The sequence below is a fragment of the Pararge aegeria genome, chromosome 8, assembly GCF_905163445.1.
Source record: "Pararge aegeria chromosome 8, ilParAegt1.1, whole genome shotgun sequence".
Taxonomy (NCBI): domain Eukaryota; kingdom Metazoa; phylum Arthropoda; class Insecta; order Lepidoptera; family Nymphalidae; genus Pararge; species Pararge aegeria.
The window spans coordinates 7,716,617-7,732,022 of record NC_053187.1 but is presented as its reverse complement, the minus strand read 5'-3'; the positions used below and the strand labels follow the sequence as shown (position 1 = coordinate 7,732,022).

Here is a 15,406-nt window from a genome sequence, read left to right as displayed (position 1 = left end):
CAAAAAACCGCCCGAGGCGAGCGGAGGGAGGCGAAGTTGGTGTGCACTCGGAGCACGGGGCATAACGTACTGGTTGAATTTGACTGCCATTGCCATTTGCCATGCCATTGCACGCTAATAATTGTTCCCACTTCCCCTTAAAATGTGGTTTGTCGAGAATGTGGAAGGACATTTTTATTGTCATTGTCCGGGACATCAATGTATTTGGTCTGTGTCTGTGATGGTATTTGTAATCTATGGACTGCAATGTTTCAATTTTCGTGGTTTCAATTTTCACAATTTACCATTTACCAATAGATAGCTATTATTTACCCATTTACCTTCAGTACACACATACATAATGTACATCGTAAATAAAAAAATATTTTTTATATAAATCTTTAGTCCACCAGGCACGGATGGTATATTTTTTGAGAAGATGAGTAAAATAATTTTATAAACAGAGCTATACATACGTGACGGCAGAAGACCTTGTAGTTATTATAGATTTACGGACAGTTTTCCAAATGTGTTGTTTTGATAGATAATGGATCCAAGAATGTGCAGGAAAATCAGTAGTAGTGAAAGTCTTCCAGATGGAGAAAATGAAGAATTTGAAGTATCGAACATTATTGCACCGCAAGAGAGTGAGGAGAATTTTTTATTGGAGGGCAATCTCGGACGACACTCCGTTACTTGGTTGGATGATGATCAAATCGAAGACTTAGATCTTAATTTAGACCACACTAACCTATTTTTTCATAGAGTCGATAGTGCAGATATAATTTATAGAAGCAAGAAGAAAAAATGTAAAATGGTAGGCAAGTATGTAATGGGGGATGTGCTAGGTGAAGGCTCTTATGGTAAAGTGAAGGAGATGCTGGACTCAGAGACGCTGTGCAGGAGAGCTGTGAAGATTTTAAAAAAGCGGAAGTTAAGGAGAATACCAAATGGTGAACAAAATGTACAGAGAGAGATACAACTACTACGAATACTTAGACATAAAAATGTGATTGAACTAGTCGATGTTATCTACAACGATGAGAAACAAAAAATGTATTTAGTTATGGAGTTTTGTGTTGGCGTGCTTCAGGTAAATATTTAAACAATTGTACTAAAAATTTAATCAAAGAGTTATTTATTATCCACAAGCTAAACCTGTTCAAGCTTTGCTAAATCTGATATTCCTGTGGGAACTTAGTAATCAATTGTATATAATATGTTGGCACTACTACAATGAAATGCAAAAATCCATCAACTATATTGAAAAAGTTATTTATTATCATCTAGCACAACCTGTCTACGTTTCATTATTGTTCAGATGTTCTTGGGACCTTAACAATAAAAAGTATTTTATATGTAAACCTGTAATGACCGATATTAATCCATTAACTACTTCTAAATTTTAATAAACCAAGGTTCCGAACTTGCTCCTTCAAACCTTACACTTATGTGCATTCTTTTTTGTTATACTATTAATTAATTTTCTTTATAATACAATGCAGAACATAAAATATAATAAACATTATTAGTGTCAATATCCCTATTGTGGTGATAAACATATTTCATCAACATTACAGTGTTAAGTGATAGCCTTATTATGGATTGTTACAGTTTATATTAATAAATAATGCCTGCTGGCCTGTTTATTTTGAATTAATTGTTCATATTTATTTTCCTGTATTGATTATTATTATAACTGATATAAAACTCTTGTGAACCTGACCAACAATGCTAATTACTTATTATGGAAGATTGTGTGCATGTAAAAGGAGTGGATATTGAGATGTGGCTGATGGAAGCGAATAGAGAAGATGACATGTTGTATGGACCCCACATAGCATGGGATAAGGACAAGAAGATAATGTCTAATTCATACAAGTATTGTCAACACGAGTTTATGATTAAAGCCTTTGATTTTTTTCAGGATATGTTGGAGTCAACGCCTAGTAAAAAATTTCCTCAACGCCAAGCACATGAATACTTTACCCAGTTGCTAGATGGCTTAGAGTATTTGCATGGGCAGGGGGTGGTACACAAAGATATAAAACCGGGAAACTTGCTTCTAACGTTGGACCAAATGTTGAAAATCACTGATTTTGGTGTTGCTGAAGTTAGTATAAATACATATTAGTGTTCATTTGATTGAAAAGTAAGTTTATCTGGTAAAGAACAGCTAGGTCAGTTTATGTAACCATAATAATTTGTATTTTGGAAAGTTAAAAAAAGATATCCTTGGTCCAGTAACTGCGAATTAGAAAAACTAACTAAACTAAAGGCCTATTTTTGAGCAATAGATATATCATAACTTATACAAGTATTGCAAAATTAAACTTGTATGTTGTGTTTTTTTGTTTTGTTTTTCATTTCTCAACCATACCATAAAAATGTGACACAGCGAAGTGTGGCAGGGTACTACAGGGCACTAGTAACTTATACATTTGTTGCAATAGATTGGGTATTGAGTAAAGCATTCAGTAAAACCTTGGTACTTTTCAAAGAAAACTTACCAAGTTAGTGTTAGATTTCAAAACAAGCAGGAGTAAAACCCATACTTATTTTTATTATCCAATTTTAAAATAAGAGGATGTTTTTACCTATAGTAATTGTTTATTTATTATTCATACATGGAATATTTTACTAATACCCTTAAGAATTGATAAAGTAATTGTTGGAATCCATTGAAATAAAATATTTGTATATAAATGTTTTATTTACTTGAATACACTTTGGCTTTTTCCAGATAAATATTTGGAGAAACGTGCATAATATAATATCATGATATTGCAGGCATTAGATATGTTTTCACCGGAGGACACATGTTATACTGGACAGGGCTCTCCTGCATTTCAACCACCCGAGATTGCTAATGGAGCTGAACAGTTCTCGGGCATAAAAGTTGATATATGGAGTAGCGGAGTCACATTGTAAGTAATTATTCTATGTAGTGTATATTTCAGTGCTTGCAGGGCTCAAACCCCACTACAATGAGTTAAACAAAAATGTATCTTTTTCAAACTCATCTCTGGTGAACTAGAAAGACCCTAATTTCAAGCAGGCAAAGCATAAGTTAGGTTACAAATAAAAAATTGCTTCTCTTTATATAGATGCGTGACTTGCTGCCACTGTGTACATTAAGAATGTATTATGATGGTCACTGTCAGCAACTAGTATCTCTTGATGCCTCCAAGAGATACTAGTTACTGTCAGAGAAAGCCAAAATATCTTGACTGGAAGCTTTTGTGTTACCCTCGATAGATGCCAGTTATGCGTTACTGAAAGGCAGTGGCAGATGATATGCAGTCTCATTACCAGTTTCTCTTCACTGAGTTTACATAGATCTATATCATGGAGCATCATTTATTCATTTCCAATGGAAATTAATTAGTAAAAATTAATTACTCATGATGAATTTATTTATATATTGGCAATGACTCACAAACTGCTGATTTAAATCTGAGTGTGCCAACAGTATAAACTGACCTAAATCCATGTGTAACAATGGAAAATTCCTTTTGTGTTACAATGCTTGTAAGGAAATGTATCTTTTTAATGTACTCTTTGTACCACTGTCAATTTATACAATTCCATACTGAATCCTCTGTTTACTTCATAATAGCTATGTATGGCATTGAAATAAATCTGTTTTGTAATGTATAATGATCTAGTATGTAGTATTGTAATCCAGATGCTTATGACTTATTCATTTATAAATATTCTTTTCCATTCTGAGCCAGAATGAGATGACTATGCTTGATTGCATAATGTATATAATTATGCATTTATTGGTATTTAATATCGTTAAACTACACATTTGCCGAGCGACGGGCACGGCCAACTTTTTCTAGAGGGTGGTCTTATTTGCAGATACAACATGACTACAGGGCGGTACCCCTTTGAAGGTGATAACGTGTATCGGCTGCTAGAGGCGATTGGGCGGGGAGAACCGGCACCCCCTCCACAAAATCTAGCGCCAACACTACAATGCCTTTTAATACACATGCTGAAGAGGAATCCTGATGAACGACCATCCGTACAGGAGATTAGGCGGCATGAGTGAGTTACATAGTACCAGTTACAACATTATAAAGAAGAGGTACAGAAGCTTTGGTCTTGTTGTATATTCCATTTTTGTCTGATCATCGATCAGTCTTTTATATTACACCATCGATCAGATCAGCCCGTTTTCACTATTGACGGAAAAGGCAATGCTAGGTAAACGCCTAATCGAAGAAGATTCCTAGGCATTACCTTTCACCAATCGGTTTTCACTAGGCAACTAATATAACCTAACTTGTTTTGGGTTATATATTTGGGTTTTTAGTATCATACTTTAATTTTTTGTATGGATTGAAGGTTATTGAAAAAAAAAAAATTATTATTCTTTAAATGTCAATTGGCAAAGAACATGTACAAATTGCAACCTGTGTCTGTTAAGCGTCATGTGACTGTAATAACACTGGCAACCACGCTCTTCAGACCGGAAGACAGTAATGATGCTTAGTTACGTTAGCTCATGACACAGATAAATATACTAAATATACGAAAATAAATATACTACGACAACACACACACACACACACACACACACACACACACACACACACACACACACACATACGCGCACACACCCACACGCATACTCACAAACACGCACGCGAACTACTTTGCACTTATTGTAATGTCCTTTTTCTTTAATTTTTATTTTTTAGTTAACTTCTTCTATGTAACATGTCTATTATTTCTAATATCAACACAATTTTTTTTTTTTTTGTTTGTATACTTACCCTCGTTTTTATGTTTATTTCTTGCTATGGCAGAGCGGTGTCTTCTTACACAGGGGACAATTTTTTTTAATCGGCGAAACTAAACTATGGGTACTAAAATGACTGATAAATATTTTTATAAATAATATTCATAAATACTTATAATGTACATGTTAACAACCAGACACTAAAAACATTCGCGCTCATCACACCAACATTTTTCCAGTTGTGCGAATCGATCCCACGGCCTTGGAATCGGAAAGCAGGGTCGCTGCCCACTGCGCCAATCGGCCGTCTTTAGATAGCTCTGTATAGATTACTAAATAACATTGTGTCTATTTAAAACAGTAAATGTTTGCTCCATAGCTGGGTTCGCTCCCGGCCTCCGCTGTTGTCGGGTGAGACGGTCGTGGGCCCCCGTTCGCGGCGCTCGGATGAGCTGCACAGCTCCACTGTCGTCCCCTACCTCGTGGAGCGACATTACGCCTCCGCGCACCACTTCTTCACCGAACGGGAACTGCGACACGGTAAATAGCAGTAGCAACTAGTTCCACAGCTGGGTTCGTGCGTTTCAAACAAACCCAGCGTCATCCCTTGCCTCGTAGAGCGGTATTACGACTCCGCGCACCAATATTTCAACGAGCGAGAGTTGTGACACGTTAAATAGAATTAGCAGTAAGTTCCACAGCTGGGTTCGCTCACAGTTTCCACCATTGTCAAGCAAAACGCTTGTGTTAACCTGACCAAAGCGAGGCGAGACGAGACGCATAGCTCCACCGTGACTCCACATTACTTCTCCGCGCACCAATTATTCACCGAGCGAGAATTGTGACACGTTAAATAGAATTAGCAGTTAGTTTCGCGGTTAGGTTCACTACCAGTGTCCACCGTTGTCGAGCGAGACGCTTGTGGGAACCTGACAGCGGTGCTTGGACAAGCTAAACAAACCCAGCGTCATCCGTTACCTCGTAGAGCGGCATTACGACTCCGCGCACCAATACTTCAACGAGCGAGAGTTGTGACACGTTAAATAAAATTAGCAGTTAGTTTTGCAGCTAGGTTCACTAACAGTCTTCACCGTTGTCGAGCGAGACGCTTGTGGGAACCTGACAGCGGCGCTTGGATGTGCTACACAGTCCCAGCGTCATCCCTTACCTCGTAGTGCGGCATTACGCCTCAGCGCACCAATTCTTCACCGAGCAAGAATTTTGAAACGTTATAAATAGAATAAGCAGTTAGTTTCGCAACTAGGTTCACTCACAGTCTCCACCGTTGTCGAGCGAGACGCTTTCGGGAAGCTAAACGCGGCGCTCGTATTAGCTACACATCTCCAGACGGGCGAGATGAGAGACGTACTCCATTGTCCTCTTCCGCACATAACATTATGACGCTGCAAGATAGGATCGCAGTTGCAAGTTCTATTTTATCGAACCGTTGCTTGCAGCGTTTGGACGACTTTACAAATTTGGGGTTGTTGGAACCAGACATAAAGAACGTATACCTACCTTTCTTTTCTTTGACTAAACATTTGTCATATTCATTCGAGTGTTGTTTTGAAAAACTGTCTGTGAAGAAGTAAACATTTTCGTTGCATGTGGGCGCCGAATCGACTAGCGGCGGATCTGCGTAAATTACTTTTTCATTAAGTAAGACTTGGGCCTCTGGGATTTTTTTAAATCTAATATACAACGTGTAACTAAATTACGAAATACTGTTGAAGAGTGCATAAGTATATTTCATAAGGAATCGCCCTGTAAAAATATTTAATCAAAAGAAGCATATTTATTTTTCCATAGAAACGAATTCGAAACATTCTAAGTGTTTACTTATGACAACCCTATTGAAGAAAAGGACCGACACGCACATAGTACCTACGCTACGCGACGCGTACCTAATAAAGTGACAGGAGTCACATGATTTTAATTTTGCATGTGATGTTAGGGCTGTATCTGATTTCTTTCAGTAAAAACTATTAGGTTTTCGGTTTCACATATAAGTCTCAGAGACAGTACATAATGCAACTCTAAAGCCTGTCAACTATTATTTTAGTTTTTATTTAAACGTTGTATATAGGGTTGCGACTTTCGTTTGACGACAATTACGGTACATAAGATAGAAGGCAATGTTGAAATGCACTTGCCTCAAAAATGCAATTAGTTTACCAGCTATAGTAGGTATATTGTGTCAGGATACAGGCGAATGATACTTAAATAAATAAATAATAAATAAAATCTTTTATTTGGGAAAAAAACAACACATAGCAATTAACATATAAACTTAAACTTTTTAAAAATAAAAGAAAGGATCTTAAAATTTGGTTAAAAAATAAATATGCTAAAAACAAACAAATATAGTTCCCTGTTGGCAGTGACATATGTATCTGTGGTGTTGTTCCTCCCAAACAGAGTATCGCCTCAGCGTTATGCTCTAGCAGTGGTTTTGTGATCACTGCTACAGCGCTGATTTTCAGGCGACCTCTCTCGACATCCCGGACCGGCCAAGAACTTAAACTTCGTAATTCTAGTTCTTCGTAGTTCTTGTTATCGTCTTCCTTATGCGCTTCATTTGTTCAATTAATTAATATGACACCACAATGCACACTTATCATCCATTGTATATTACTTTTTAATGTAAATTGCCTCATAAGTGTGAACATTTTAAACTAAACAATCACGGTGGTCACGGTAGATAATACAAATAGTACCCGGTGAGTGGTGACTTACTTACAAAATGTATGGAAAATAATTGATATCATATACATGTTCATCGATAGTAATACTAACTTTATACGAAATATCATTGCATTATGTTTAAAAATTTGTAAAATATATTTACATATTTAATTTTTTACCGTAATAAGGTATACAATAATAATAACGTTTAATTCTGATAAAAATCCATAGCTACAACAATAACAATTATCTTATTTACTATATTATGAATTAAAATTTGTCAAACCTATAAATAATAAATAATTAGGAATCTTCTAACTAAGGTACCCTATTGAGCACTTGGTGTGTGAGTGTGTACCAACCCAGTGCTCCATAAAGGGATTTCCCCATTTATTGCTTAATATTTTCAAAATATTATATATATTTTTATGAACAAATATTATTTACAATTATTATTATGATAGATTAGGACGACAGATTGTAAAACGAAATTAAACTTCTACAAGAAATACCGAGGATATAACCGTTTTAATATTGCGCTGCGAGTATGGAGGGTAGAGGAAAGGAGGATCATCTGTGTATATGAAAAAGTGTCGTTAAAATGTATTAAATTAGGATGGCGCCACATTCTTAAAAGAAGCGCCAAACCAAATATTGTTAGAGTAGGCTTGAAAAATAAACAAGGAAGTAAGGTTATATTTACCACAATATTTTGTGCAACGTAAGTTGTTGAAATTCTCAATAATTAACTACTTTAGTCGATAATGACATTAAATTTTTTAACTCGGCATACTTCAATTCATCTACGATTGCTACATTCATACCATACCCTGTGCATCCACCAGCGCCATTGTGGAGGATTTTTGAACTGTTATTTAGCGCATACAACTGGACACTTTTTCAACTTTTCTCCCATATAAGATGACTCTCCTTACCTCTACCCTCCATAGCTGCGAGCAAACGTAAGAGTATTATTTATAATACATTTTTTTCGTTTTGGTAAGATCAAAGTTAGGAGAGGCCTCACATCGAGCAGTGGACTGCTACAGGCTATTGATGTGATGTGATAGTATTGGCAATAAAGTCTCAATAAGTTCAAAGTTTATATAAAACGTAAGCTTACAGAAAAATTATATTAAAATATTAAGGATTACTTAAAGCTTGGGTGTGAATTGCTCTAGCTTCATAGCTTAATTTAAATAAACTGTGAGATTGTGATAACAAAAAAAAATCCTGGCTAAGTTTGTTGTGGGCTCTTCTTAGACCAGGGCGCGTTTGGAACCCTCGTAGCTTTAGGTTTAAGTTGGCGAACGAAGTTATCACCATCCCCTTACAATTATGTAAACTTATATGTATGACGCTTCATAAGTGCCTGTGATAGGCCTACATGAATAAAGAAAGTTTGAATTTGAATTTGAATTTGTTTTTGAATAAACAAGCATTACTTCATTGTAAGTAAAGTTATTTTGTTTTTGGGTAAATACTACAAATATTACGTATTTATTCAAATTTTAATAATAGATCTATTTATATTTTAATAATTGATCTCAAAGTACATTCTCCTTTTAGGCTTTTACCTATTCATTGTAAATAATTTGCAGATTCTGGTGAATATCGCAAAGCGGGTCAAATTCGAGCTCGCATTTGCTCTATGAGTTAGGTTCGTAGAATGAAAGTGTTGACGAAAAATAAATCCGTGTGCCGCAGAACCGCATTACAAAGTCCTAACACTAATTAAATGCATATAACATGTCACTAACATAGTTCGATTCCATAAATAAGCCACTAATAAGCGAGTTGTGTTTCTGTTTTTAACATAAATAAAGGATGGGTCATTTTCCTCGATACCAACAGCTTTATGTAATTTTTTAATTTATTTCTATTTATATTAGTTATTATACTCTACTGGCTGGTACGAAATTGCGTAAAAAGTTGTAGGTCATACAGTAACGGGCATATTTAGTTAAAAGATTAGATTTCTTACATGCTCAGTTATGTGAGGTATTTTTATTGTATTATGGCTTTTAAGAAACGTAATTCATGAAAGCGCTATAAAAAGAAAATATAAAACTACTACTTTGAGCTTCCTAGTACAAAAATAATCTGATCGAATTGAGATCATTAGCTTCCAAAGCGATTTTTGAGGAGCCCACATGGTAACAGTGGTAATCTTCCTAGAGCTATCTGTATATCTGATTGAGTTTTTTTAATTGTATTTTGACCTTTGAGAAATGTTATTCAAGAAAGCGCTATAAAAAGAAAAAAGAAAACTACTACTTTGAGCTTCCTATACAAAAATAATCTCATCGAATTAAGATCATTAGCTTCCAAAGCGATTTGTGATGAGCCCACATAGTAACAGTTTATCTTCCTAGAGATTTTTATCAATATCTGTGTATCTGATTGAGTTTTTTTAATTGTATTTTGACCTTTGAGAAACGTAATTAAAGAAAGCGCTATAAAAAGAAAAAAGAAAACTACTACTTTGAGCTTCCTAGTACAAAAATAATCTCATCGAATTAAGATCTGTTGGTTGTTGGGATATGCCCCATCTGTTTTGCTCATCCCCATTGAGGAATAGCCTTTAACAGTGAGTTTTAAAAATATTCTATCGTTGCAATTTGGACCGCTTTATCGTTAAAATCTTACGGTTTAGACATACTGTAATATCGCCAAGTGGCCTCTTACTTTTCGAAGTTATGAGCGTGATTAAATATGACTAACTTTAAGAAAAAGATCTTCAGGTAACCTGCATGCCTGAGAGTTGTCTATATTTTTATCAAAGGCGTGTTAATTCCACCATTACGCGATTGACCAGTGTGTTGTATTCCGATGTGATGTCGCATAGAATCCGACATCGTACATCGGTTCATGGGGGTTAGGGTTAATATAACTTCTGTACCCGCCAACATGTTAGCCCGCTCCCATATTAGACTGCATTATTACTTGATTGAATTACTACTTGAAGTGGAATAAAAAAAAGTGTTGGATTGAGTCTTAAATCCTTCACATACTGCGATGAGACCCGTGCCCTGTAATTGGGCGGTGATGGACGGACGATTGGCGCAGTGGGCAGTGACACTGCTTTCTGAGTCAAGGCTGTGGGTTCGATTCCCACAACTGGAAAATGTTTTTGTGATGAACATGAATGTTTTTCAGTGTCTGGGTGTTTATTTTAAAATTTTAAATATATATTTATATTATTCATAAAAATATTCATCAGTTATCTTAGTACCCATAACACAAGCTGCGCTTACTTTGGGGCTAGATGGCGATGTGTGTATTGTCGTAGTATATTTATTAATTATAATGATGATGCAAAATGCTAGAAAACGTGTGTTTTATAAATTTGCTAGTATTGTAAGATTGCTTACTTTGCAGAACTAAATGATGGCGGTTCCCGGACGATGTCTACAGCAGAGCTGTCGGACGCTGAGTCGTCTCAGTGCAAGCGGCGCTGGCACTCTTCGTGCGGCCGGCTGCCGTCTTGCCGACTTACGTGATCCTCGCACAACTAACGACAACCCTTATTGAGCAAGTACATAAGAGCCGTTTTACATTGTCACTCGATGTCGATTCATGTTTTATGACTGTATTTCACGTAGGTCAAGAAAACACCCACAAACCGCATCTACAACATCTTGTTCCAGTTCCCGCTGCCGAAGATCATATTATAGTCTAAAGTCATTTTTTTCTTATTTGTCTTAAACAATATCTTTGTAGTCAAAAGTATGTTTTAAATACATGAAAAAAACGAAAAAAGATACATACATAAAAATAAATCTCTTTTTATATTTTAATTGAATTATATAATAAATAAATATTTTTTTAACAATTGTTTTTTTTCGTATTATCTAAAACATACTTTTGGATTGTTAGAATTATAAGTCAGGTAAGAAAATTTTAACGATACATTGTTTATTCATGTAATTGATACATAGCGTTTTATGAGTGTTGTCTTGTACTGAAATGTTGTTTGTTACACCTATGTCTGTTAATTGTTTGTAATTGAATGCTTTGTGTGCAATACAGCACTGAGAGAGAAGCCAGCGATAGCTTAGAAGAGCCCACTCTACAATCGCCCGCGAATTCATGGCAAATTGTGGCAAGAACTGCCATTGTTCCTCAAAAGTATGCGTTTGATTAATACGCGAAAAATCGACGGAAATCGGGTGTGAACGTGACGCGAACCTCGAAGATTCAATAAAACGGTACCACATGGTTTGAGGCTTGTTCTCGGAATTTGCGTGCGAATGTAAAGCGGCCTCTAGACGGATTCCTGACTAGTCTAGAAACAGTAAAGGCGTCTACACACTGAAACCACCAACCCCCAGCTAACGCAGCCCCGCGGTCTGGTGATGACGAATTTATTATAAGGGAATCATTTTTGTGCCGTGTGGTGACGGCAGAGCAGCATACAGTTGTCAACACGGGTGGGAATAAAACAGGGATTTGGTAGCAGCATTTTCTGTGTTACCATCTACTGCAACCACCAACGCGTCTGCCCAGCTTGGTCAAGACTCGTTGGGAGAGGTTTTAGTCCAGCAGTGAACTGTAAAAGACTGTCGACGATGGCGGCGCCCGCATTTGATTCCCGGTGACATGCGACTAAAAGAGTTGGCGACATATACGCACTAAGTGCTCAGCATTGTCGAAGGTAGCTGACTGCGTGCTGACTCCTTCGCTTTCCGACTCTTAACGAGATATGATGCCGCCGACTAACCAAACCGTGTCGTCAGGTCGGCGGCTTTGGTTTGTAGACACACTTACTGTTGCTCCTCATTGATCTTCAAATTCGAGACGCCTTAAATTATATTCTCAAATTGCACATGAATCCTTTTGTGTCGTAAAATTGACGTCCGTTAAAGTGATATAATATAATTATCTTTAAATTTTAATGTGTTTTATTTAAGGTTATGAAGGGTCTGAGAGAATAAAGCATTTTTATGTTCTCGCTCAATACATTTAAAACCTTTATTCACAAACTGTATTACTTACTATAAAGTGTTATGTTAGGTTCTAAGAATCTGATTGCGCTAACGCTGCAATCGGATCTACTTTCATACTTTGTAGTATGAAATATATGTTTGTTAATAGAGGCTTAATATTTGCAATCACATGTTTAGTAATCATTTTTGTTGCCTACTTCGATATTTGTTTGAAATCAAAATAAAATAATTGCTTTTCATGATTCTTGGAATATAGAATTTCGCATTAGCGATTAATTAAAATTTGTTTTTTAAGAAATGTTTGGACGTATGAATTCCTGGTTCTATTTGTCAATATACCTATTTAAGAAGTGAATTTGAGTTGTCTCTAGGATATAGTAAAGTGATACAAAAGTCCCATTTAATAGTCTTATTGTGATTTCAATGTTACATAGGCCTGCCGTTACCTGAAGTTGCATTTCGCTACTCGCATATAATGAAATCTTTAAGAAATCCTCTCTAAAATTATTTTGTTTTAAATTCTGAGGATCTTCGTTTGACGGATTCTGTACGTGTGTATGCTTCAGAATGCTTCAGTAAGACCCTGCAGTGTAGTAGGAATGGAATGGAAATATTATTTTGAATAGAATTTAGTGGATTTTACGGTTTCCGTTTTTGCTTAGTCTCATACGGAATACGAAACTAAAAAAGCGAACGGTAAACAGACAAAACCAGTGCCCTAGGCAAGTTCATAAGTTTTGATACTTTTAGAAAACTAAAGCCGCATTCACATTACACATACGTGTCTGTGTCTTATCGTTTCGCGTGGGTAGGTACATCCGAGGCCTATCGAATTCATAAATCACGTGATGTGCGTCAACACCGTTTGCGTTGTACCTCGTCCGTGCGTCACAACACAGTATAATATGAATCCGGCTAAAGTGGTACCATTGGTGAATACGTGATGTAAAGTAATTCTCATTATTTTTCTAGTTTTCTGAACCGTTACTGTATCAGGCTCTAAATGGGGCCCTTGCAAATTCTAAAATTCTAATACTTAAACATCATTTATATTAATTCACAACAGTTCAACACGGTAATTTTATGAGTATAGTATAAAGTTATGGTATAAATTGGTGAACGAAGTGATCACCTTACAATTACCATTACCTTACAATTATGTACACAACAACTGTACACAAAATATGTTTACAATTGTGTAAACATATTTTTGTATGAACGCTTCATAAGTGCCTGTGTTAGGCCTATATGAATAAAGAATATTTGAATTTGAACTTGAATTTATAGAATGTCACACTGCGAGTTTATTTAAATTTCTTATGCCTTTATTTTTACTAAACGGAAAGTTATTCTAGAATTCTAAAAGTGAATGTTTTTTTGACGTCGTTCCTTGACGGCTTACTTACTTATAATGCCGTGTTGTATGAAAATGGCGACTTTTTCAGACTTAAAACCAAGTTTCAGACTTGACTTGGCGAATATCCCCCGATAATGTAGCCAAGGTTGTTGCAATGTGTAGATATTATGTAAACTTAATAAACTTATTGATGACCATTTGCTATTAGATTAAGGTATGGAAAAAGATAAAAGGTATTAAATTAAAATCTATTTTTCTAATTACGTCAGGCAATGTTTTTAAAATCGCCTCAATTTTTCAAATTAATTATTTAAGGTCAATATTGCATTCATAAAATATATAAAATTAGGACAATAAAATTGTAAAATAAGGTGTAGTGCAATATTTTTCTTAACGTTTGTTAGATGTAGTGAAATGCGACTTCTTTTTGAACAAAAAAATTATGTAGTTGCTGTCATAGGCTTAATTAAAAAGTGGCAATAAAATATTGGATAAAAAAAACGTGTAAAACTTACTAAAACTTTTTTTTTTAATAAATCCATAAAAAAAGTTTTTTGTTATATTTTTTTAGGAGTGGATGATTCGTAGAGGCTATATCGAGATCATCTAAGGCGAATCCACAGCTGCAGTATGCATACGAACTAGTTCGCAAACTGGTCGTGAACGGCCACAATATGTGCTTAAGATTAACGTATGCGAAACGGTTTGTGCGCGTGCGTAAATGTGGATGCGCCTTTAAAAAATAAATATCTTTAAACCTTAATTTACATTTACTTCCATAACTATATTAACGTGTCTTAAAATATAGCAATTGTTAAATAAATCTTATATCTAATCGTGTACTTCAATAGGTTCTAAACCACTCTATTAATATAGGTACTCACTAACAATTCTAGCAAACATGATATGTTATGATCGATATAGCCCCAACTATGGTTTCCTGTAAACAGTTAATTTTCTCATTAAACTTTTATAACTGATCAAACTATAATAAGGCATTAGTAAACGAAGTATGGCTATCGTGTCCACCTACTTTTTCATCATAGCGATACGTAACTACTTATGCCTTAAGTAAACAAACCCTTAGAAGCTTCAATAAACTAAGAAAATGTTTTGTAGTTCGAGCGAATCAGTTTCAGAATATCTGGCACCTGAACTGCACCGTGCGGCATTCTATGGATTTTGCTATGCCGCAGTGGCACTTCTTCCGCACATTGTGGTCTAGCCTTTATGTTTTGCGGGATTTAACGATTATTATCATATGCTTAGTAAAAATATACATTTCGCCTTAACTCATGGGTCAAGGGTTGACAACGTCAGCTATTCGGGGCTGGTTTTGCGAAATTCTTGATAGTTTGTCTGAATGACAACAAAATTTGGGCAGCACCCTAACTCAAAGCCAAAAGCGCAATTGGCAAAAACAAGTGAAGAAAATTAAATAATGAAGCCGATTTCTATTTTCTTAAATCAAGGTTGCCGGGGCGTAAAAAAAAGTAAATTTAAACTTTGGTGTTTCCTACTTATGTTAAATGTTAGATATAATAGGTGTTTCAGAGTTAACTCTTGTTTGTTCAGGAGCATCGACTAACAAGTGTGTAGTCTGAAATTCAAATTACAAACTTGTCTCGTTAATTAAGAGACCTCACTTTTTCTGTACTTGTTCTTTTTCATATTTGCATTCTG

The 15,406-nt window shown here is 35.6% G+C and overlaps 1 protein-coding gene across 1 annotated transcript; it reads left to right on the top strand.

Moving 5' to 3' along the window:
* Window positions 1-11,174, top strand: LOC120625860 (serine/threonine-protein kinase stk11). The gene is made up of 6 exons (XM_039893107.1): window positions 1-1,072; window positions 1,907-2,092; window positions 2,770-2,906; window positions 3,847-4,035; window positions 5,112-5,272; window positions 10,799-11,174. The coding sequence occupies exons 1-6, from the start codon at window positions 527-529 to the stop codon at window positions 10,918-10,920; spliced, it is 1,341 nt and encodes a 446-aa protein (XP_039749041.1). The 5' UTR covers window positions 1-526; the 3' UTR covers window positions 10,921-11,174.
* Window positions 11,175-15,406: the final 4,232 nt, after the last annotated feature.